Source organism: Anoplopoma fimbria, chromosome 20 (genome assembly GCF_027596085.1).
Source record: "Anoplopoma fimbria isolate UVic2021 breed Golden Eagle Sablefish chromosome 20, Afim_UVic_2022, whole genome shotgun sequence".
NCBI lineage: Eukaryota > Metazoa > Chordata > Actinopteri > Perciformes > Anoplopomatidae > Anoplopoma > Anoplopoma fimbria.
In genome coordinates this window covers 26,171,005-26,194,830 of record NC_072468.1, presented here as the reverse complement: position 1 = coordinate 26,194,830, position 23,826 = coordinate 26,171,005, and the positions used below count along the sequence as shown (strand labels likewise).

Sequence of the window (23,826 nt, the reverse complement as noted above, 5' to 3'; positions counted from 1 at the left end):
GAAGCCTTCATTCTTACCTGTGATGAGCGGAGAGGAGGACCGGGGCGTTTGGAGCAGCAACACAAAGCTGAAGAAGAAGCTACAGGTGGACCAGGAGGGAGTTCTCACCCGGAGGAGCAACATCCTCGGGCTGCTTCTCCAGGAGAAAAACGGAATAAATCAACTCAACAACAATCCACAGCAGGTCCACGTGTCCCCACAGCAGACTGTTCACATGTATTCCAGGAGGAGGAGGAGGAGGAGGAGGAGGAGGAGAAGATGAACCTCCTCAGCCTGTCTGACATGCAGAGAGGCAATCAGGAGGAGATCACACCGACATTAGAATGACAAAGACGCGCGGATGGAAACATCCTGAGCAGAAGTCCCAGGTCCTGGAGGAGGAGACCCTGGAGGTCTGAGGAGTCCTGAACCAAAGAGTCCGAGAGGGACTGGAGCTGATGAGCAGCTGGTCCACTGCAAATGGAGAGTTTCAAATCAGATCTGGAGTCCAGAGTCCAGTCTGCTCTCATGGATGCTCGATGCAGACTGTCCGGAGTGAAGGAGTGGACTGCAGTCTCTCTCTCTGTCTCTCTCTCTCTCTCTCTCTCTCTGTGTCTCTCTCTCTCTCTCTCTGTCTCTCTCTCTCTCTCATGGTGTTCGGAGCGCACCACGGAGCCAGAGAGTCCTGCCTCCTCTGCGAAACCCGGGACCTCCTCCTGCCTCCAGACCTCTCACAAAACCTCCTCCAAGACCCCTCTCTCTCTCTCTCTCTCTCTCTCTCTCTCTCTGGTCCTCTGCAGACCCCCCCCTCCTCCTCCTCCTCCTCCTCCTCCTCCTCCTCCTCCTTTTGTTATTCTAAGTTTTTAATAATCACACTGTCTCCGCTCCTTTTCTGCCTGCTACTGAACCTCTGAGAGAGAGAGAGAGAGAGAGAGAGAGAGAGATCCAGTTTCATGACCAACAGGGAGCTACATGTGTGCTTCATGCCTCTATGTTGTAAATGTAAGTGTTTCAGCAGCAGAAGGAGAAAGAGAGACTGAGGACTGAGGTCAACATGTGTGTCTCCTGCAGACAAGTTTGATTCTGAAATGCCACAAAATTGGAACGAGTTAGAGATAAATTATTGTCCAAATGTAATTATCTTTAATAACTCTTGTAAGTCGCTTTGGATAAAAGCGTCTGTCAAATGACTGTAATGTAATGTAATGTAATGTAATGTGATGTAATGTAATGTAATGTAATGTAATGTGATGTGACTCCTTTAGTGTCACCGTGGAAACATCCAGCAGGAGATTATAGAAATAAAATAGAGGCATGTTTTTAACCACATGCACAATTTCTCTCTTCTTTCATTTTAGATGCACAGAAGTTTCCTTCTTTCTTTTTTTTTCCAGATCCTGGATGTTTCTCACTTTATTTTTAAACTATTGCAGCAGAAAGTGGCATCCTCTCTTCTTTTGTATATCTTTTGGTGTCTGAGGATGTGGGCCAGTTAGTTCTGGTGAAGAAAGCTCCAGCATACAATGATATTTCACACAATGTGTTGGACCTCACTGACGCTCTCTGATGAAATCTGCTGGAAAGACTGAAACCACAAGTTTGGAGGCTGTTAGAGCTGCAGATTTAGCTTTTACACTTTTGACCACGTTGTCTACTCTGTTTATGCGTTTGCTTTGAGCTGAATATTCATGCACGCTTCTCAGTCGCCTCACTCTTAACTTCTCTCACTCCTGTGCAAAATAAATCAGTCCTAATGGTTGTCAAAGGCCCATGCGGGGCTTTCTGAAAGGGTCAAAGGTTCCCAAACCGGGGTCTGGAGGGAACCTCTGGGGACACTGATCCGAATCTGACAGAAACCCAAAGTTAAGCTATTTCTCACATTCCTCCAAGACTCAAAATGCAAATCTAAACTGTGACTTCTGATGATTGAATGAATCAAATGAATGTTTTGATGTCAGAGAGAACGTCTCCTTCTCATCAAACTACAACAATCTCCTCTAACAAATGAACTCCTCGACTTTTCAGCGTCATGTTCCCATAAATCTGCACTCTTGAGTCGACATTAAAAAGCCTCGTGTGACAGATGAGACGGGTTGCATGACAGTATCTGTGTGTGTGTGTGTGTGTGTGTGTGTGTGTGTGTGTGTGTGTGTGTGTGTGTGTGTGTGTGTGTGTGTGTGTGTCTAGCCTCTTTAAAGTGAAGCTCGTCAGAAGCTCAGACGGGGAGGAAAAGCGAGTCTTCAAAGAAATAATTAGGACCCACCCAGCAGCTTTTAACTGAGCGTCAGCCGGAGCTCCGTCTGTGTGTCGCTGCATGCTGGAAACACACACCAGCCAGGGTCGGCCCAGTGTGTGTGTGTGTGTGTGTGTGTGTGTGTGTGTGTGTGTGTGTGTGTGTGTGTGTGTGTGTGTGTCACAAAGACAGTGAAGATGAGAGTCAAGAGGGAAGCATTTCAGAGAAAGTGTGTGTGTTAGATTCATAGAGAGAAAGTTTGAGTGTGTAAGTTGTGTCAAAAAGAGAAAAGGAGTGTGTGTTTCAAAGAGGAAGTGTGTGTCAGAAAGAAGAACACAACATTAAAGTGTGTGTGTGTGTGTGTGAAAGATCATAACATCAAAACGTTATGAATATGTGTTCTATCAGAGAGAAGGAGTGTCGGAGTGTGTGTGAGGATGAATATAAGGTAATATTAGCCACTAGATGGCAACAGAGAGCGAGAGAGAGAGAGGGGGTGACCTGGTCTGACCGCAGACACACACACACACACACACACACACAACACACACACACACACACACACACACACACACACACACACACACACACACACACACACACACACACACACACACACACACACACACACACACACACACACACACACACACACACACACACACACACACACACACACACACTCTTCAGGGAAGCTGAGAGGGAGCGAGGAGGGGAGTCTTAAGATGAAACACGACGGTCAAAAAGGGTTTGGTTTTAATCTTTAAGTCAATTTTACTGGTTTTCTAATCTTCTCTAATAAATTGTAAATTTTAAGTTTTAGCAAAATCTTATTTTACAGTAAAGACTTTTTGGCTACAGTATTTTAGTAGAAATCTCTACATACAAGGTAGGAAGGAACTCCAAAGAAGGTAATAAATGTCACGACTGGATTCTGAGTCTTTCCTTGCTCGAGGTTCATTTCTTTCTGTCTTTATGCTTTGAATTTGTCAACAGCAGCTTGTAGTAAAACAGAGAGTAGTTTCCAAAGACGTCAAGGTGGACTCATGGATATGTATAATATACCCAACCAACTGAGTTATAGCTGTGATACATGGGTAAAGAGGTGAGAATTATATTTACACTTTAAGCGTTTCGATGAGCAATGTCCAATGAGACAATGAAGTACAACAAGCTTCATTTACGCCCAAAAGTTTATCCTAATTTTAGTGATTTAACAATGTCCCTGTACCCCTCAAAAGATAATTGAAAAGTGAAACAGATATGAGGAACGGAGGTAATCCGAATCACTAGATTACACAGTCTCCCTGTTTTAAAAACTGAGGTCTAAAGACTTTAATTTATCACTGAAATGGTCCCAGACAATTTAATCAATATCATTTTCCCAACATAGAAATGATCCTTGTTGGTTAATACTTAAACTACAAAAGAGCAAAAGTCAAGCAGCTAAGAAGAGAAACAAAGAGGTTTGTTTTGAAGGAAAGAGTTTGTCTGTAGGAAGTGGATTTTGAAACGAGGAGGGAAAAGGTGAAACTGGGTTGAGGAGGTTTTCCTCTTTGTGATGGAGCTGCTGCAGGTCTGACCATGAACGTGATCGATGTCCTCAGATGTTCGTCTGGAGAGTCTTCCAGCCGTTGGACCGGCTGCAGACGGGAGGCGGGACCCCCGGCGGCCCTCAGGGTTAATGCCCCCTGCAGCCGGCAGGTCTGGCTCTATGAGAGGCTATGGGGGGGGGGGGGTTAGAGCCAGCTGTCTGAGTCAGGACACACAAACACTAATAGCCCGTTTCCACCGCAAGAAACCCTCCAGGACCCAGGACTTCTTTCTCTGTTCATTTAATGAACCGTACTTGTTTTAACTGGAGGAACCGGCGTTTTAAATATAGATCCTGTGATATCGTTCCTTCCCTCCAAAAAGTCTCCATCATTCCTTTTTATAACGCATATATCTTTTGCCAAGCTTACATCCTACTGTCTACGCTACACGCGTCTGCCTCTTGATTGGGTCGTAGCAGTCACAAGGTGTCACTCATTGATTTGTCATGTCATCAAAACAAACAACAGCCTTGATTACCGATCGACTGCCAGGTTAATTAAACATGGATGAGGATTACAGGCACTGCCGACCTTGTAGTCTTTACTAGCAGCTGTTGTGAAAGTAAATACAGTTATTTTGCGCAAAAAAACCCAAGGATTTTACTTTTTTAATCAATGCTTAATTTGTTTTGCACAACTATTGTGAAGTTCACACAGAAACTGTAAACGAACAAATACATAAATGCTCTCCAGCACGGCAGAGACTTCATCCACTAGCAGAGCTACGAGTGGAAACTCAGTTATGTTTCAATATGGTAACTGTGTAAAAAAAGTATATAAAAACTTGAGTGTAAAGCATTAAACTGTGTTCCACTTCAGCTAAAACTGTCCAACAATGAAAAATAACACATTTTTTGTTAATTTTGCTTAAAGTTACTAACAGAATTGGTTAAAACAACTACACAACATTACAATATATTCAGAATAGCTGCTAAACCAGCGGCACAGAGGGTGGAACTAGACCATAAAAACACTAATGGTGACATATAATTGCATAAATGTATTTTACATCCTTGTAAGGTTATAAAGTGCAGATATTTTAGAGGTTTATGGAGGTTTTTATGAACGATTTACGTACTTTTTCACGACAAATAAACGCCCTGGAAACACAATGATGCTGTGTGTGTTTTTCAGGATGTAAAGAAGTAAAGTGTTTTTTTTAACACGTCTCTGTTTTGTTGGAGAGCGGCTGAAGGAGTGTGGGAGGTCTGGGATCTATCACGCTCCATACTCCCCTGGTTTTACAAGCTTCTCACGGGGAAGCAGGGCGGCGAGTTAATCTCTCGTGTTTCGCTGTTGTCGGACAAATATCTGCAGAAAGTCTGATTTTAAGAACGGAATGCTTTTTCTTTGCAGGTTTCAAGGGCCCAGAGGTCATGAAACTCACTCAGCACATAATTGACTTCGTAAACTTCACCTAAGTAGGAAAGAGAAAAACATTGAGGTTTTCTTTTTATTTCACCTCCATGATTGCAGCAGAGCTCAGCTCTTTACCTGCTGCTCTGGATCAGAACCTGAAATGCAGATGTGTTCAGTGTGAATGTTACTAAAGGTCAAAGAGAAAATATGCTTTGGATGGAAAATCAAACTCAAATCACCTGCTTCAAGGTGGACTCGACATTGGAGTTTCTGAAAGTACAGTTTTGGTCAAGTGAGATGATTTCTACGACTCTTTCTGGACGCCATGTGATGAAGACTGAACTGGTTTTGTCCAGAGATGTGGCACTCAGTGAAGTTGGTGAATTGTCTGTGTGCCGTGAGGGGAGATTAAGACGTCTTTGTGAAATGTTGCAAAAGAGAAACAAGAATTAGGGTCGTTTCCATCAACGGATTTGGAGTGAATAAACTTGGCAACATGAAGTGTAGTTTGGTCAGACGTTGGCGCTACTAGTTACTTTTTACCCATGGCTGTAAACAGAGTAGAAGAAGAAGAAGAAGAAGAAGAAGAAGAAGAAGAAGAAGAAGAAGAAGAGGTTTCGAACGGGAAACAAAACAAGTTGGATGGACCATCTACCCATCTACGACAGAAAAATGGGGAGATGGCTTCAGGTTTTTGTTTCAAATTGAAAATTTGAATTGTTCTTCTATGTCAGCTAGTATTGACCTTGTTCCATGTTGTCCGAAGACAAAGACACTGTAAATATATATCCAGGAAAACAGCAAAGAAATAGCTGATCAATCATGTGGGTTACATTTTTCCTACGTCAGAACTTATTCGGTAAAGGCGTTCCATATTTTACTGTTTCTCACACCTGACAAGCGTAAAGGTGGTCACAGCATTTTTATCCACTTTTATACCTTCAACAATCAAATTTAATTAAAGTACAAAATGCAGCCAAGGTAAGCAAAAAAATTAATCTGGTTGTGTTATATGGTATTTTACTTAATTTGATGTTACATTAATCATATTTATTTATTGTAAATTAATCTATTTAGTCTAAAATGTAAACAGAATAAAAAAATTATTCATAATGTGGTTAATTCCCCAGAAATAGAAAGTAGGAATGTAAATGTTAACATTGGATGAGTAATATGATTATATGATAATATGATTTACAATCTATTTTCTTCCTTTCCATAGTAGAGAAAATGATGTAACATCAGACAAAAACATGATGTAGCTGTGTTACCAAGGAAACAACATATAATTTCTGGTAATTCTCCCCCGGGATCAAAACATGGGATCAGTATTGTTCACACAGAAAAGAAATCTGAGCCACTTAAGTTCCCGTGGTGGAGGTGAAGCGCTGCTGACGCTTCAAAATCTGCAGAAAGCGTAAAATGATTCTGCAATTATCTGATCCAGTTTGTTTACGCCTTAAAGCCCGGGAGACAGAAATAAGCTCCGAAATAAAACCCGCACTGAGCCGGCTGCTCCTCGCCGTCTCAATCCAAACGACGAGCTTTTATTACACTCTGCTGCGGCTCGGTTACACTGGGATTGTTCGAGCATTGTGTTGTTTGATGTTTTTACCAGTTGGGTGTGTGCAGTCGTGTTTTCGGTGGTTCATCACATCAGAGATGGTTTACTGGGCCGAGGCGAGAACGAGGGAAGAAGATACATAAGAGGGGGGGAGGAAATAAATAAGTGTTTAAAGATACATACAAAGCAAAGGAAGGGAGACGGTGAAGCTCTGGAAGGAAGAGTTGTGAGAGGAAGAAAAGTAAGAGAAGAAAGAGACAAACAGAAGAGGAGAAAAAGGACCAGTGTTGTGAAAGAAGAAATAAACAGGAGGATGGAAGAGAAAAGACATCAGGTGTCCACTGGATGAGTAAGAGCAGAGCGTCTTCAAGCAGTCTGTTCTTTAGTCGACACGTTTCCTGTACTGTTAACACTTGTTTTGCCTCCATTATTTATGTCTTTAATAAACATATAATATAACCTTTGTTCCATCAGGTCCTCTCATCAAGATCTAAACATTCAGCTGAAGGGATGAGAGAGGTAAGTTTGTTCTTTGTCCCCAGCGAGCATCAGGCCGTTCAACCAACATTCGTAGCAAAACCTACAAAAATGAATGCCTTCGTAGATATCCAACGATCAGATTGTATGTAATCCATGTATTCATGAACAAGGAAGCATAAAGACTGTGAAAACCCCCATAAATGGTGGGTGGGAGTGAAGGTAGATGGGTCAAAAAAAAGAAATCCAGGAGAAATCTCATTGTGTTGGTGTGAAACCATTTATTTGTCACGTAACTTCAGTACTTAAGTAATGCGACTTTTGCAGTTATTTTAACCCAAACGCTGACCTTTTCCTGAACCTAAAAAAGTAGTTTTGTTGCCTTAACATAACTAAATTGTTTCCAGCCTCAACCTCCGGTTCTGCCAAGTAAAGCCAATGTGGAAGCGTCCTAAAAGCTGCATTCTCTCTCCTGTCCACCAGGGGGCGACTCCTCTGGTTGTATAGAAGTCTATGAGAAAATGACTCTACTTCTCTCTTGAGTTATTCCCTCAGTAAACATTGTAAACATGAGTTTATGGTCTCAATCTCTAGTTTCAAGTCTTCTTCAATACAGCATGATGTTCATTTAGTAAATGATGCTCCATTTAGAGTCAAACAGACCATAAACAGGGGATGCTTTAGGGGCTACCTTGTGATGACAGAGACGTATACGTAACTCCTCCACATTCCTTATATGGTAATTCCTATTCATTGGTTGCAAAAAAAACAACATGGCGACGTACATAATCCAAGATGGGTATGGCGAAGTCGCCGTACTACGCTTCAAAACGGAAGTCGAAAACTGTGTTTTAGCAAATTAGATCAATCGCAGCAACCAAAGACAGAGGTTGTGTAACACCCAAAGTCTGCGTTTGACCAATCAGAGAGGTTTATTATTCTGAACACATATTTCAAAACCTCCAACATGGCCGTGCCTCGGATGCGGAGACTTTTTCTTTTCACCGTGGGAAATATGACCAAAGAAAATTTAAATTGGACCCAAAATGTTTCTCTGGAGGACAAAGGGGGTAAAGTTCGTGAAAAGTTCCACAGACCCTGGAAAGAAAAGTTCCTGTGGGTGGAGAAGGGTGGAGGATTAAAATATGACAGAAAACAACAAAGAGAGGCTGATCATTTAGTGAGTGTTGATAGATGGAGGGATGGAGAGATCAGAAGAGAGAGATTGAGAAAGTTATTGAAAAGGGAATAATGGAGATTTGAAGTGAATTAAAAGAGTTCAAAGAGAAGGACGTGACCAAAAAAGATGGAGAGAAAAGATGTTTTTCTTTGTGAAAGGTGTCAACAGAAAGATTGGGGAGTGAGAAGTCAGTTGATGTGAAGTTCTAAATATATAGAGATGACAGGAACGATAACACAGATGAGGTATAACGGAGAGGGGGATAAAGAATGAGCTGAGGTGGAAATGCTTGAGTGATGGAGAAAGATAAACAGAGCAAACCAAGAGTTTTTGGTAACTGTATCTGCAGCTCTCCGACATGAACGCACACGAGAGCTGCTGCCAGATTAAACACGAGGCGTTACCCAATCTGCAGACGGCCTCGCCTCCGCGGCCCGGAGGAGGGAAAACAAAAACAATCACTTCAAACGGCGTCAGACCGAGATGCTGTTCATCAACCTGACAAGCGTTTGGTCCGTTCTCTACACTTTGTCCACAACTCTCCGGGGAGAAACGTAAGAATCGTGATGTGTTCGAGACAAAGTGGAAAGTCGGAAATTCCGAAATAAGCCACAACTCTGAGGTTTTTATGCAACGTCGAGACAAAATGATGACATAAGGGCAGCACACAATATATGAGGTGCTCCAAAACACTGTGCATGCCTATATGTCAGGATGCACCACTGTCCTATTTCCCATCATGAATTCTGCATAATCGTGGCAATTTTAAGCATATTTACTTCCTGAAACTGCACATATCGTAACTTTACTACTTCTACTGTGACGCAATGCAACACATGCAGCCGATGAGTTTAAGAACCAAACTGCATTAGTGTGTGTTTGATAAACTCAAAGTTTCTAATCACAACGTCATGTCCATCGGTTTGAACACTGGACTCTCGTAAAATGGTAACTTTGGTATTTTTCCGACGTTTTTGTGTCGGGCTGCAATGAAGTCGTTCGGGGCAACTCATCACCGTAAGTCTACTAAAAGCATTTATTTTTGTCACTAGCAGGTTCAGACCAGGCGGCAAACTCCGGGTCTGAAAAGTGAATAGTATGAGTATTTAACTATTTAAGTTGATAAGCTAGAAAACGTATCCTCGTTCACCAATTCTTATATCTTACAAAAAGTTACTCCTCGTCCAGCAACACGTGTCAAATTCTGCTTGTTACATAAATACGGTCTTTTCAAGATAAATGTATTTCTTAGGGGACAAAACCACTTAGTTATGTTTAGGAAACAAACGTTGTTTGGGTTAAACCACATAAGTGCGGTAGCTAATTACGAAAGTTCGGTGACAAAAACATCTACATTGACTTCTCATTTCACAAAGGGGAACGAAAGATCTCTGTTTGTTGGCTTCCGGTGATGAAGAGAAAGTCCAGTGTGGATGAAACTTCTAAGCGTCAGCGCAGAAGGAAGATGATCCGGAGACAAACTGTGAGGTAAAGATTCAAAGTTATTTAACATCAAGAAACTTTCACTCTGGAAGGAGCAGATGGAATCTTCTGGTAAATATCAGCAGGATGTTTGTCTTGTTTGAATAATAATCACAGAGAATCATTCACATCCAGACAAGCAGAACAAAGAAACTACAACACTAATAACTATTACAATAAACAAAATGTCAATAAAGCACTAATTGAAGGCTTTGATTTCTTACAGTAGATAACTTTTATTACTAAATATTTTCATAATAATCATATCTATTGGTTGGGGACCTTCTTCAGGCAGAAGGTCTCCTCATGGACTGAACCGTGTCTATAAAAGCAGACTCAGAACAGGAGTCTGGATCACCTGAACAGCTAATACAACAGTGCAAAAAACTACTCTATATTACAAACAAACAAAGTGTTCTGAAACAGTAACATGTAGTATAGTGTGTACAACTCTGTAACATCACAGACTTTTATATCTGACCTCATTGGCAAAACTGAGCTAATGCTTGAAAAGTTTATCGTTTTTTTATCCACGCTAAAAGTCCAAATATTTTTAAACACATTTTTAAAAAACATGAGCAGTTGGCTGAATATTAGTTTCCCAGTGGACAGAAGATCTGAGGTGGAACATACAGAACGTACAGAGCTGCTGGGATTGTCATTCGTTAAGCTGGCACAGCGTCTATGGCTGAAGTCGACAAGCTTCAAGTCTGGCAGAAACATAGCGCAAAGCTCCTAAATGATATTTGTGTGTTTGTGTGTGTGTGTGTGTGTGTGTGTGTGTGGCCGAAGCCTTACATTTCTACAGTAAAAGAAAAGAAAAACATTTTAACTTGGAACTCCAACATCAACGGGGTCTAGTGTGTAAAACCGAGGACGTACGTCAGAATTCATTTTGTGGTTGCTGGTTTTTTTCTAACATTCTGCTGCACATAAACTACACTTTCAATCTAATCGTACAACATTAAACTTTTTAAACTGCACAGGAAATCTTCAAAACTCTAAGAACAAGACGTCTTCTTTTCTCTTTCAGACGCTGGATCAAACACTTCTCTATCTCGTTTTTATAATTATTCTTTAAATAAGTTATTGTAATTATTTGTCTCACTTCCCTCTAAAGCAGATAGTTTTGATTTGATTGGTCCAGGCTTTCTCAGATATCTGCCTCCAACTCAACAGTTTAACAAAACTACATTTAAACTCAATTTAAATTGGATAATCCACAGAGCTCACCGTTTTTTCTGGAACTATTTTCTACAGTAACTAGAATTACCATCACGTTGCAGTTTACATCCATATCCGTCCAAAATGTCCCGAAACTCATCGTTTATCCTGTTAGAACATTTGTGTTAAATTGTCATAATGAGCACATTCATTCTTGAGCTATGGCCAAAGTCACAGTGACCTTTGACCCCTAAATCTAATCAGTTCTTTGAGTGCAGGTGGATGTTGGTGCCAATATTTGTAGAAATGACCTCCAGGCATTCCTCAGATATCACGTTCAAAGGATATGCACCGTACGGAAAACTCAGATACATAAAAAAAGTTGATGCTGTTTCTGGAAAGACATGACGCTGTTGGACTTTTTAAATGCAATGTTTCAGTGCTGTGAACACCACAAATGAAATCATATTCCCCATGAATTGTATTGGAGAGGAGGAAGAAATCTCAGCGATGGATCCTTTATAATTAAGATTGTTTGAAATGTTTGATATCAGCCAATACGACACCTGAGTTTCAATACTAATAACAATAAATTACTTTGATGAAACATGTTTTTTCCCCAAAACCATTTTCAAAAATATCTAAAGAAGCCAAACGTCTTTTTTCTCAAATGTTAAATGTTGAGAACAACAATATCTAGAAATCTAACCAGACGTTTGATGCCAACTTTAGGTGTTTGGTAGTTTTCAGGAATTGATAATCTACTCAGAAGGTGCACAAATCAGCAGCAGCTATTTATCTGCAATGCTAGAAATCCACAAAAGCCAAAAAAAGACATTTCTGTGCTGTAATTTATATGAACAGATCTTTAAACGTCATTTGGTACCTTATGAAGTTTGTACTAAAACTCTAAACCCATTTTTATTTGCTGATGAAAGACCCGATCAAACACTTTGCTGACGACACAAACATCTCCTTGCGTGATGTATTAAATATCCGTCCTCCTCTTCGTGATGTTCTAGAAGATGAGCAGAAAAAGCTGTGGGTGTTAAACTGTAAGAAGAAAACTCCCCGTTGGTTTCCAGCGTACGAAAACAGTCGACCCCGCCGCATCGAGTATGTGTCCGTCAGCCGCCGCATGTCCTTGAGCGTCCCACATTTTGAAGAAAAATAACAAAATGTTCTGCAGGAGGTAAGCGGGGGAGGAGAAGGTGGTGGTGGTGGTGGTGGTGGAGGCTGCAGGATGTGGCCTTGAATTACCCGGAAGCAGCGATGGTGGCTGGACGCGATGTATTCTTAGTGGCGAGGCGGGGGAGGAGGCGCGGGAGGAGGCGCTGGCGAGGCCCGGGTCTGATGTCACGCCCAGAAGTGTGCGTGGGCCGAGGGGGGTGGTGGTTTGGGGCCCTGGCTTCTGAGATTAGAGAGGCTAGACGAAGAGGAGGAGGAGGAGGAAGGAGAGAGTCAGCGAAATGTCTGAGGAGGAGGAGGGAGGAGGAAGGGAGAGGGAAATGTCTGAGGAGGAGGAGGGAGGAGGAGGAGGAGTCAGAGGAGGAGGAGGAGGAGGAAGGAGGAGAGTCAGGGAAATGTCTGAGGAGGAGGAGGAGGAGGAGGAGGAGAGAGGAAATGTCTGGAGGGAGGAGGAAGGAGGAGGAGGAAGGAGAGAGTCAGGGAAATGTCTGAGGAGGAGGAGGAGGAGGAGGAGGAGGAGGAGGAAGGAGAGAGTCGGGCTCAGACCTCACCACAGCTGACCAGCGCGCACACACACACACACACACACACTGAAACTAGTGGATGTAGTTCAGCAGCAGCTCAGAGACACAGAAAGAAAAAAATGTGTGTGTGCGTGTTTGTGCGTGTGCGTGCATGTGTGTGTGTGTGTGTGTGTGTGCGTGTGCGTGTGTGTGTGTGTGCGTGTGTGCGTGCGTGCCAGCTATTACTAGACGATGTAAATATGCTTCTGATCGCTTTGCTTCTGACACATGAGAAGTGTATTTACATGTGAGTATACATATGTGGCGTGGCCTTGTTTACACTGTACATACATGTGTGTGTATATTTACATGTATGTGAGGTCGTGTTTACGTGTGCGTGTGCGTCATGTGATCGTATTGCATCGCTCCTCGTCAGCCCTCTGCAGCCTCCGGCTCCTTCTTCTTCTCTTTCACTTTTGTAGACGACTTCCTGGAAACTTTCTTGTCTCCTGACTCCTTGGTGGCCTCCTTCCCTTCCTTGTCTTTGTCCTTCTCCCTCTTCTCCTTTGACGACTCCTTCTTCTCCTTGGAGGAGGTGGACGATGATGATGACTCCTTCTTGGGCTCCTTCTTCGCCTCCTCCTTGGGCTCTTTGCTCGAATCCTTCTTGGACTCCTTCTTCTCCTTGGATGGCTCCTTTTTCTCCTTTTTCGCCTCCTTGACGGGCTCCTCGGCGCCTCCCACTTCTTCTTTCACGCTGGCCTCTGACGACTCCCTGGACACCTCCTTCTTCTCTTTATCTGAAGGAGAGAAGATATCATTAATACACACAGCTTCTCGTTCAACATCATCCATCGTATGCTGTCGACACAATCCATATTAATGTTTAAAGGATGCAAAAGTCACAATTTAATTGTTTTAATTAACATTTTTTCTGTGTTTTTTGTCCGACAAATGAACAAACATTAAAAAGTGATTAGATCGCATCTGCACTGGAATGTTAAATCAGATAAATCCCTGTTTTATGGTCAGATTAATTCCCTTGACAAAGATTCTTAATAACCTCTGTACTGTGTGATCGGCTCTCAAAATGAGGTCACAGAAAACTTTTTTTGAGCAGATGTACAACATAGTTTTCAAAAAGATCACATTTGTTTGTCCATACTGAAGTTTGTAGATTATTTCACTTTGAATAACTCAAAATAAATTATAAAAAGTAAGTTTTTTAGGAGTGAAAAATGACTGCTTAGTTGATGATTGGAGTTTAGAAATTTTGAATATGTTGCATTTTCAGATTTAGCCAGTTTCGTTGATACAAAAAAATTAATAAAATAAGAGCTGCAGGTCCACATTTGCTAGAACTGACAGACGGTACATAACTTCTGTCTAACTGCAAATATCCAGAAGATAAAACATATTTGAGCCTTTTTCGGCGTGTGCAGGAAAAAAACTGAGCTTTTATCTAAATGTTAAATACGCCAGGAGATAATGAGATTTGTGTGAGTGAGTGAGAATGTGTTAGTGGCTAATCTAGCATATGGCTGCACTCAAAACTGCATAATAATTTGGGTGCTCAATTATGGCGCTGTAGCAAAATTTTGGTTTTGTAATCATTAAATTGAACTTTACAGCAGTGGTTGTTGGTGCAGAAACACCTGACGAAGATCTGCACCTTTCTAGTTTTCTATTTCATGGATCATTTTCATCACAAAGGACAACTGCGGTCAATAACGAACAACAACTTTGCGATCATGAAACAGCGATTTGATCTCCCACAGACAGACTGCACTGACAGGGGCTGCGATCAAAGTGTTAATGAGCCACGTGTTGTTCTAACAAAGCACGACCTCAGACGGGTCGTCACATTGTCAGTCGGTTCATCGGCAGTAAGAACGAGGATTAACCGTCGTCTGAACAGTCAGCTGTTTTTTGTTCTCGACCACACTGATGCAAACACACCGCCAGCCCTCCACAAGTCTTTAGCATCGAGACAAATTGAGCGACAACGGCACCTGTTGCATGACAAAGGACCCCCACTTTACCAAAGTACACCCCCCCATCACTGTCAACACACACACACACACACACACACACACACACACACACACACACACACACACACACACACACACACACACACACACACACACACACACACACACACTCTGCAGCCCCGCCTCCTCCAGATTGGACTGGCTCTCTGATAAGAAGATAACGGGACCGTTGTCTGCCAACAATGAGACACACTTCTTATCTCCATGAGAACGGAGAGGGTTTAGAGTCTGGAGACTAGAGCCTGGTATCTGTGTATGTGTGTGTGTGTGTGTGTGTGTGTGTGTGTGTGTGTGTGTGTGTGTGTGTGTGTGTGTGTGTGTGGAGACTGTAGCTCAACAGCGGCCTCTTAAAGTGTCTGCATGTGTTTACGTGTGTGGATGTATCTGTCTTTGCATGTTCGTGGAGACTACAGACTGCTGTGATGTAGAAGTGTGTGTTCACAGACTCCAGAGAGGAGCTCTAATCAGACGGCTCATCGTCTAGAGAGAGAGAGAGTGTGTGTGTGTGTGTGTGTGTGTGTGTGTGTGTGTGTGTGTGTGTGTGTGTGTGTGTGTGTGGTGGCAGGCAGACGGGTGCCATAAACGATGGTATGTAACTCACTGCCGGCGATTTCATTTAAAAATGAACGTTTTTAGCTGATGTTTAGGCATTTTGATTATTCTTTTGAAAGTTTGATTTGTCAAGTAACCAAACTCACTCCTGAAATTGATTTTGCATTGAAGATGAATAAATAACGCTGCATTTCTGGGACTAAAAAAATGTAATTGAATTTGGTTAAAGTTCAGTAATTATATGAATACAAATATATGATTAAAAGTGTTCAAAGCTGGTGATTCTACTCACTCATGCGAGAAAGTAAAAACAAACATCAACTGATATTATGAACAAATTCAACTTGAGGTGTGCCATTATTTTATGCTTTCACAGTTCAACAGACAGTTTAATAGATGCTGTGAGTGATGAGGCTCATTAAATTAATTGTGTTTTTTTCCGCAGGCACTCGTCGAATATCTCAAAATAGCCTCATAACCTCAAAAACCATAGTGAGAGGTTAAAACATTACACAACGGATATATCTGCTCACACAGAACAAGTGAGAACAAAATACATTTGCAAGCATAGACACACAAATACATGCGGGCGGCCGCAGATCGTGTAAAAAGCTGCTGTGTAAAAAGTGCAAATTTAACACATTGACATGCAAACGCTTTCTCTGTGGCCTCAGAAGTTTAACAGTCAGACATGAAAGAGCGGCTGGCTGAGGGCGTGTCCGTATCTACGCAGTGAAGAAAGGGAAAGAGAGTGTGTGTTCAAAAGAAAGTGTGTGTTCATGGATAAAAACTGAGGATATGAACACGTCTGTGTCTGTCTGCTGTCCTGTTAGTGACCATGTGAAGTGTGTGAGGGTTAATCCTGCAGCGACAGTCTGGACACCACGCACACACATAGCAGCTGAGCCAACAGATACCAGGAGACTGTGTGTGTGTGTGTGTGTGTGTGTGTTTGCCTGCATATGTTTGTATATATTGATAGATTTATTGGTTTTATTTGATGATTCAAAATATACCATAAAAGGCCTTTTCACACTAGGGGCGTGACAAATAAACAACATCAAAATGTGAATATTTTCGCAACAAAACTATTCACACAAGCAGCGATGCAAATTTGTGACAGTTGCACCACTTTATCAATAAAATATTGATATAGAGAAACAACTACCTGAATCCTATTGATCCAGAGCAGCTTCTTTCTGTCCGTCTGAATAAACTCAGAAACAGTTGCATAGCCTAAAACTACTGTAAGATGTAAGTCTCCTTTAAGCAAAATGCTCTGATTGGATTTGAGTTCTCTCTGGTAAACAGTTACAGTGTATACTGTATGTCTAGGGCTTTTATTGTGAAAGGTAAGAAGGGAAGGAGTGGATCTGGTTTTGCGCTGACTTTGTCAATGTTGAAAGGAGTAATAAAGTTCGGACCACTGAGACACCTTAGTTCATTCTGATTATGTCCCTTTTACACAACATGATTGGTTGATGCCTTTACTCACGGAACAATAAAAGAATACGTTGCTTTTACGCCACGTAATATTCACGTTCTGTGTGAAAATTATCCAAATATAACTTTAGAGGTCTGTTTGACTCTAAATGGAGCATCATTTACTAAATGAACATCATGCTATATTTGAAGAAGACTTGAAACTAGAGATTGAGACCATAAACTCATGTTTACAATGTTTACTGAGGGAATAAATCAAGAGAGAAGTAGAGTCATTTTCTCATAGACTTCTATACAACCAGAGGAGTCGCCCCCTGGTGGACAGGAGAGAGAATGCAGCTTTAAGACACTTCCTTATTGGCTTATCTTTCAGATCCGGAGGTTGCCGCCTGAGGCTAACACAGTAGCTCAAAACACACCAACTGAGCCGTAGAAGAAGAACATGTACTTTCATGACGGCTATTTTGCTTGTGTTTATATGATTGTGTCATGCAACAGAGTTGTTTATTTATTCATATATAACAAAAAAAGCGAAGAGAACTTGTAGCGATCGTAGTGAACGTGTAGTCAGCTAGCCGATCTCCAAGCTGAAGATGTGTGAGCGTTCCTATTAGCCGCCAAATGCAAACAGATAAAAAATCTTGAAGGTATCAGGTTCTCGGGGAGTTCCTCTTAAGGAGACCCTCAATGTTTGGTCCAAAAATGCCAAATTGCTGTAGATCTTAGTCCCGGTGAATGTGTGGTCTGATGGAAACAACACAGGATGTTCTCATGTAGGATTCATGCATTCGTGCATTCACATGAAAACTTTCCCTCCACATTTATGTCTGGACCGTATTCCAGCTCCAAGAGAAATCTACCGTCTCCTCCAAAATGTCTTTCCTCACTCTCAGCAGGAACTAAAGAGAGAGCGTGAGAGCCGGGCCCTCGGGGGATCGGTGGCGTTGGGGGTCGATAAACATTGACGTTGTAAGACAAGATGGCGGCTTCCCTCCTGTTTGGAAATCCAACAGCAGAGGGGGTCAGACATCTCGTCAGTCTGCTACGTCAACAAACTAACAAAGCGGAGGTCTGTAGACTAAACAGAGCAGAAGGCCGGGTTCTCCACGTTCCTCTTGGCGGACCGTGGAACCGAGTGACGTTAAACCGTTCTCACATGGGACCGGAGCTACCTGGAAACGTCTGCTGTTTTGTTTTTGTTCCTCAGGATTAACCACAGTCTGCTGCCTTTATTTTAAATCCCATGTGATTCTGCCACAGCCACGTCTGGACGGGATCAGCTTTCTGACAGGAACACATGGGTAATGTAGTTCCTTACGTTGCACATCGTTGACTGCACTAAACGATCCTTAAGGGGATAAATCTATTATAATATTGTTCCCCCCCAACCCCAAATTACTGAGGAGGTGTTTCATTTTCAGGAACACGTTTTTCAGCGTGAGGCCTAATGACACGACGGCCTTGTGTGGTTTGGTTTCTGTGAAACTGAGGTACTTTGGGTTTCCATATTTTATAACGTTTCAATTTGAGCAGAGATGGTTTATTAGTCTATTGTGGACTCTTCGCCTCAACTATGTGATTATTTTCTCGTCATGGAATCCGTTTTTTTCTTTCTGTTTATAAATTACTTTTATTTTTGTGGTTTGTGGTTGCCAGTTCGAATCCCCCCGGTGATCTGCGGACGGGAAAAGTGAATGAGTTACGCTCGGTGAACATCCAGCTGCTGCAGGGAAGAAAATTAAAAAGAGCACGGAGCTTGAAAACACATGTTACGTCTTTTACGCCAAAATGTCTAATCTTGAAATACAAAATCCACTTCTAATGACTTCACACATGATTAAGCTTCTTTATGGGTGTATTTAGGCATTCACAGAATTTTGTTAAAGGAATACATCACCTACAAAACGATAATTTAGTGTATCTACTCACCCAGTTTTACTTTGAATTCTTGAAAAAAAACGGAGATAAGTCTCAATGTAATGAAGTAAAAGGGGTTCCACGTGTAACAACCACTAAACTATATCAAAGCATTAGTTTACAAACTCTCACAAAACTCTTGCAGTATAATCCAAGTCTCATTTATCCAGTAGTATGCTCACTACTTCACATCACACCTAGCTAAGATTGTAAACGGATGTTCTGCTGTTCTTAAACGCAGCCCGTTTACTTAAATTCATCAACACTTTCCTCCATTGTTTTATTTCTTCGTTCTCCGTGAAGGCATGAGAGTAAAACACAGGGTGGAGCGATTATCTACAAATAATCATTTTGGGGATGAAGTATTCCATAAAGGTTTGGAAAGGATTGTTGCCTGGTGTAGTCCAGTAAAAGTCAATGGCATTATCAAAATATAACTGAAACCGTGATGTTTTTCCATCGTCCACCTGGACCATCTCCCTTCTACCCCTCTCCAGTAGAGCTCATTTAAATGTTATAAATTTGGTTTGAGGAGCTGAAAATCATTTATTTCCGTCTCTGCATTCATACATTTATTGTCCCACCTGTTTGTGGCCAAAGCAAAAGGTTAAAAAGTACATTTTCTTCTGGCTGTATTTCTGTTTTTAAGGTTTTATATGCTCCTTTTTGTTCAGTCATTTGGCGTATTTATTGTGTATTTACAAGTGTTTTTGCATTCTGGACATATATGCAGCTATTGCAGTATAAAGCAACTCTTCCTCACTGCTTTCCAACATATCAACGCTCTTCATCTTTCTCTGGAGTTTAGAGGGCAACACTTGTTTGTTCCTCATGGGTCAAAAACAAAAACCGCAGCAACAAAAGCCAGCGTGTGGATTAGATAAGGACAGCGACGCTATCAGCGCTGTGTTCAAAGACCACACGTTCCGCCTGGATTCACATGTTAGCGGCGGATAATGGCGCGGCATTCATCCGCAGGCAGCCGTAGTCAAAATAGAGGCGGCCGAACAGATCGCCCGCATCCCGACCAATCAGCATGCAGGAGGATCCACTCTGCAGAGTGTGTGTGTGTGTGTGTGAGTGTGTGTGTGTGTGTGTGTGTGTGTGTGAGAGTGTGTGTGTGAGAGAGAGAAAGAGAATCTGCCAAGGACTGACTGATTTCATCTGTGGTGTCGTGTGTTTGTTTGAGTGTGTATTTGTGAGCGTGTATGCTTACTGAGATCATATGTGTGTGTGTGTGGTGTGTGTGTGTGTTTGTGTGTGTGTGTGTTTGTGCGGTCCAGACGAGGCAGTTGGACAGGACACAACAGTATTATGTGAAGTCTAAAAACAAAGCTGTGTGGTCGACAGCGTGGGAAATGACACACACACACACACACACACACACACACACACACACACACACACACACACACACACACACACACACACACACACACACTGCCAATGGAATCAGTCAATGGATTCGCTCGCACAGGCAAATTTTAATCGGTAATTTTGTGTGTCGAGATCAAGTTTATTGAACTTGAGCTGCGATTTGGAGCCGTCGATCATTCCAGCCTTAGCTAAGTCCCGCCCCTCGAGTTCGGACTGGCCAATCATAGTGTAGCATCAACCACATCGACATCTTCCCGGCTCTGCTCCAAAGACTATCATGCAATGATTTTAGATTTTAGTCATTGTCGGGCAGGTTTAGTGGATTTGAAGCTAGTCACGTTTAAATGCCAGGAGATAAATACGTTTTTAAAACATCACCACTTAAAAAAACACTTAATCAAACTCAGAAGAGTCAGAAGTTGATGGTACAAATTGAGCTTTTTTGACTGACAAGCGATAGCCCAGCCGGCTAACACGTTAGTGGTTAGCTCGCTAGCTAAACCTGTTAGCATAGTCAGTATGTTGCCAAGTCTCTAGAACCAAATATTTTGCAGAGACGCACAGATTTATTCTGTGGTGTCAGCAAGCCTTAACAACTATCATCAAAGAATCATCAAAAGACTTACAAATAATATCTAATAATGCAAAAGGAGTGTGTGTATGTATGTGTGTGTGTGTGTGTGTGTGTGTATGTATGTGTGTGTGTGTATGCGTATGTGTGTGTGTGTGTGTGCGTATATGTGTGTGTGTGTGTGTGTGTGTGTGTGTGTGTGTGTGTGTGTGTGTGTGTTAGTGGGTGAGAGATTTTGACGGTGGCTGGACAGGCAGTATTTAATACTATTCTTGGTGTGGAATGTGCTGTTGAAGCACAACAGGCCTGTCCATCGCCGTGTGTGTGTGTCTATGCGTGTGTGTGTGTGTGTGTGTGTCTATGCGTGCGTGTGTGTGTGTGTGCGTGTGTGTGTGTGTGTGTGTGTGTGTGTGTGTGTATGACCACTGAAAGCTCAGCTAAGATTGAGCCCTGTGCTCCACCACCCATGAAGCAATACACTCACACACGCACAAAAAAAATGTCTTTTCAGGGAAAACAGATATTTATGTCCAAACCGGCACTCACACACACACACACACACACACACACACACACACACACACACACACACACACACACACACACACACACACACACACACACACACACACACACACACTGGTTATTACTGCCGTCTGCGTCTCAGCGATGATGGGTAACATCCTCGCCAACCGTGGAAACGTTTCTCAAACAGAGAGAGGAGAGAAGACTTTAGAGAGCACAGAATACACAAACAAACCCAACAATCTATTAAAACCTTTATTTTTACATAATAAGGATTAATTCTCAATTTATAAACAACTATATTCAAAGATTCAGTCAGTCTTCTGTAACCAAGGATTACTGTAACTTCCACAACCGACAACGCCACAACCACACCATAGTGTTCTATGCCGTGTTTGTCCAGGTGTGTGGAGGTGTGAGAGAAGGCAGGAGTTGAACTTCTCCTTCAAGTTCTCTTTTTTCACTCTTCACACAGCGACGACTGTTACAAAATATCGCAAAGACTGTCCAAAAAACGTCCTTTTGAATGATTATCACGTCTCGTCCCTCTCTATGATGGAAGGGTTTCCAGGTCGTCTTGTTTTTGGACATTCAGGACGTCAAACAACGCTTTCCTTCCTTCCTTTAAAGGTGGTAAGACAACATGTCATTTGTCATTTCCAGTCAAATGTTTCCTGCAATCATTTTCTTTGTGACTTTTTGTACGGTTTTGCCCGCAGCCAATCACAGCGAGCCTCTTTGATTTAAAGCGACATGTGATGGTTCCACTACAAAAGCATCTACAGCCAGGATCTCCTGCCTGCACATGGCTTTGAACATGAAGACGTCTGAGCGGGCGGTTAGCAGATAACAGAGCTAGAAGCTAAAGGTGCTAAAAGTGTGACCGCTGTTTGAGCGCTGTGCAGTGTGGCAGCGATCAGCTAGCCAGTGTGACTTTATTGGTATCAATATCACCTTCACTGGATCATACTGGTGTTGTCTTTTTTGCCCATAGCCCCAGTGCTGGTGCCACCAGAACACATTGTCCATCGCAGAGATAAAGAATCTGACATTAGATGCGTTAGCTTTGGAAATTAGCCAAATCAGGTTTTTCATTGATCTGGAGATGGATTCAAACAAGATCTCTGGGATGAAAAGAGGAGAGGATAGGAAAGAAAAAAATACAGTTAAGATGCGTGCAGCTACAGGATGAATTAAATAAGAATACAGACAGAAGGGTGGTAATTGAGACATTTAAAATGAGACAATAAAGGAGAGAAAAGCAACGAGAGACAAAGATATAAAGAGAGAGAGAGAGGTTGAGTGAGACCTCTCTCTCTCTCTCTGGGTGTGGTAAAGTGGGTGTGTTCATTCCCGCGGTTGGCCAAGATATTTTCTCCCTGCTCAGCTAAGCTACACACACACACCCTGCAACCAACACACACACACACACACACACACACACACACACACACACACACACACACACATGCATAATGTACAGAAAAATATACAGTGGCTGGTTCCGAGTGGAACCGAAGTTTTGGCTCGATACAAAAGGACATGAATCGTTCCAGGTCTGGTGGTGACATAAAATAAAAACACTCCCGGCTCACACACGCACTCAAACAAACGCACACGCAAACAACACACACACACACACACACACACACACACACACACACACACACACACACACACACACACACACACAACACACACACTTACACGGCTTCCTCAGCGCTCTCTACACTCTGCCTTAAATACAGCCCACCACATCAGAGAGGACATTTACAACACACACAAACACACACACACACAACACACACACACACACACACACACACACACACACACACACACACACACACACACACACACACACACACACACACACACACACACAAACAAACCACACACACACACACACACACCCACACACAGAAATCCCTCTGCATCACACACCCTACAAAAATGCCCAGTATGCTTTTGTTAAAAATACAATCGGCTGGATTTTCAGTCTGGCTGGGTCACAAACGGTCTGCCAGCATCTCAACACACACACACACACACAAACAAACACAAACAAACAACACACACACACACACACACACACACACACACACACACACACACACACACACACACACACACACACACACACACACACACACACACAAACACAAACAAACACACACACACACACACACACCCACACACACACAAACATGCTCCCGCTGCGAACACAGAGGGAGGATGAAACACGAGCTTCTCTTGCTGCCCAGAAAAATTAAATATAATATGATGTGGTCGGAGAAATTGTCCGCTCTGTAAACCAGAAGCTCACAGGTTTGAGTCTTTAAATAGCTGACACATGTGTGTGTGTGTGTGTGTGTGTGTGTGTGTGTGTGTGTGTGTGTGTCAGTCTTTCTGCCACTGTGCTAAAAAAAAAAGCAATGTACTTAAACATATTGCTAGAAAAATCCAATAAATATCAAGCTAATACTGCCATATATATCAAAGTGATAGATCCCTCAGAATAAAACATCTCTGCTGGTAGAAACATTTATTTCGTCTGACAGTACATATGATGACCTCGTAGCACTTATTGCATTCACATTAGTTGTTGCACTTACTGTATTCGTATCAGTTCGCTGCACTTATTGAATTCGTATTCGTTTGCT

The 23,826-nt window shown here is 42.3% G+C and overlaps 1 protein-coding gene across 1 annotated transcript in view; it reads right to left on the bottom strand.

Moving 5' to 3' along the window:
- Positions 1 to 12,950: 12,950 nt before the first annotated feature.
- Positions 12,951 to 23,826, bottom strand: part of bbs9 (Bardet-Biedl syndrome 9) — a 168,496-nt gene continuing 157,620 nt past the window's right edge. Inside the window, exon 22 of the mRNA XM_054621257.1 lies at positions 12,951 to 13,524. Coding sequence (XP_054477232.1) covers positions 13,157 to 13,524 — 368 coding nt within the window. The 3' untranslated portion in view covers positions 12,951 to 13,156. The remainder of the gene's footprint in view (positions 13,525 to 23,826) is intronic.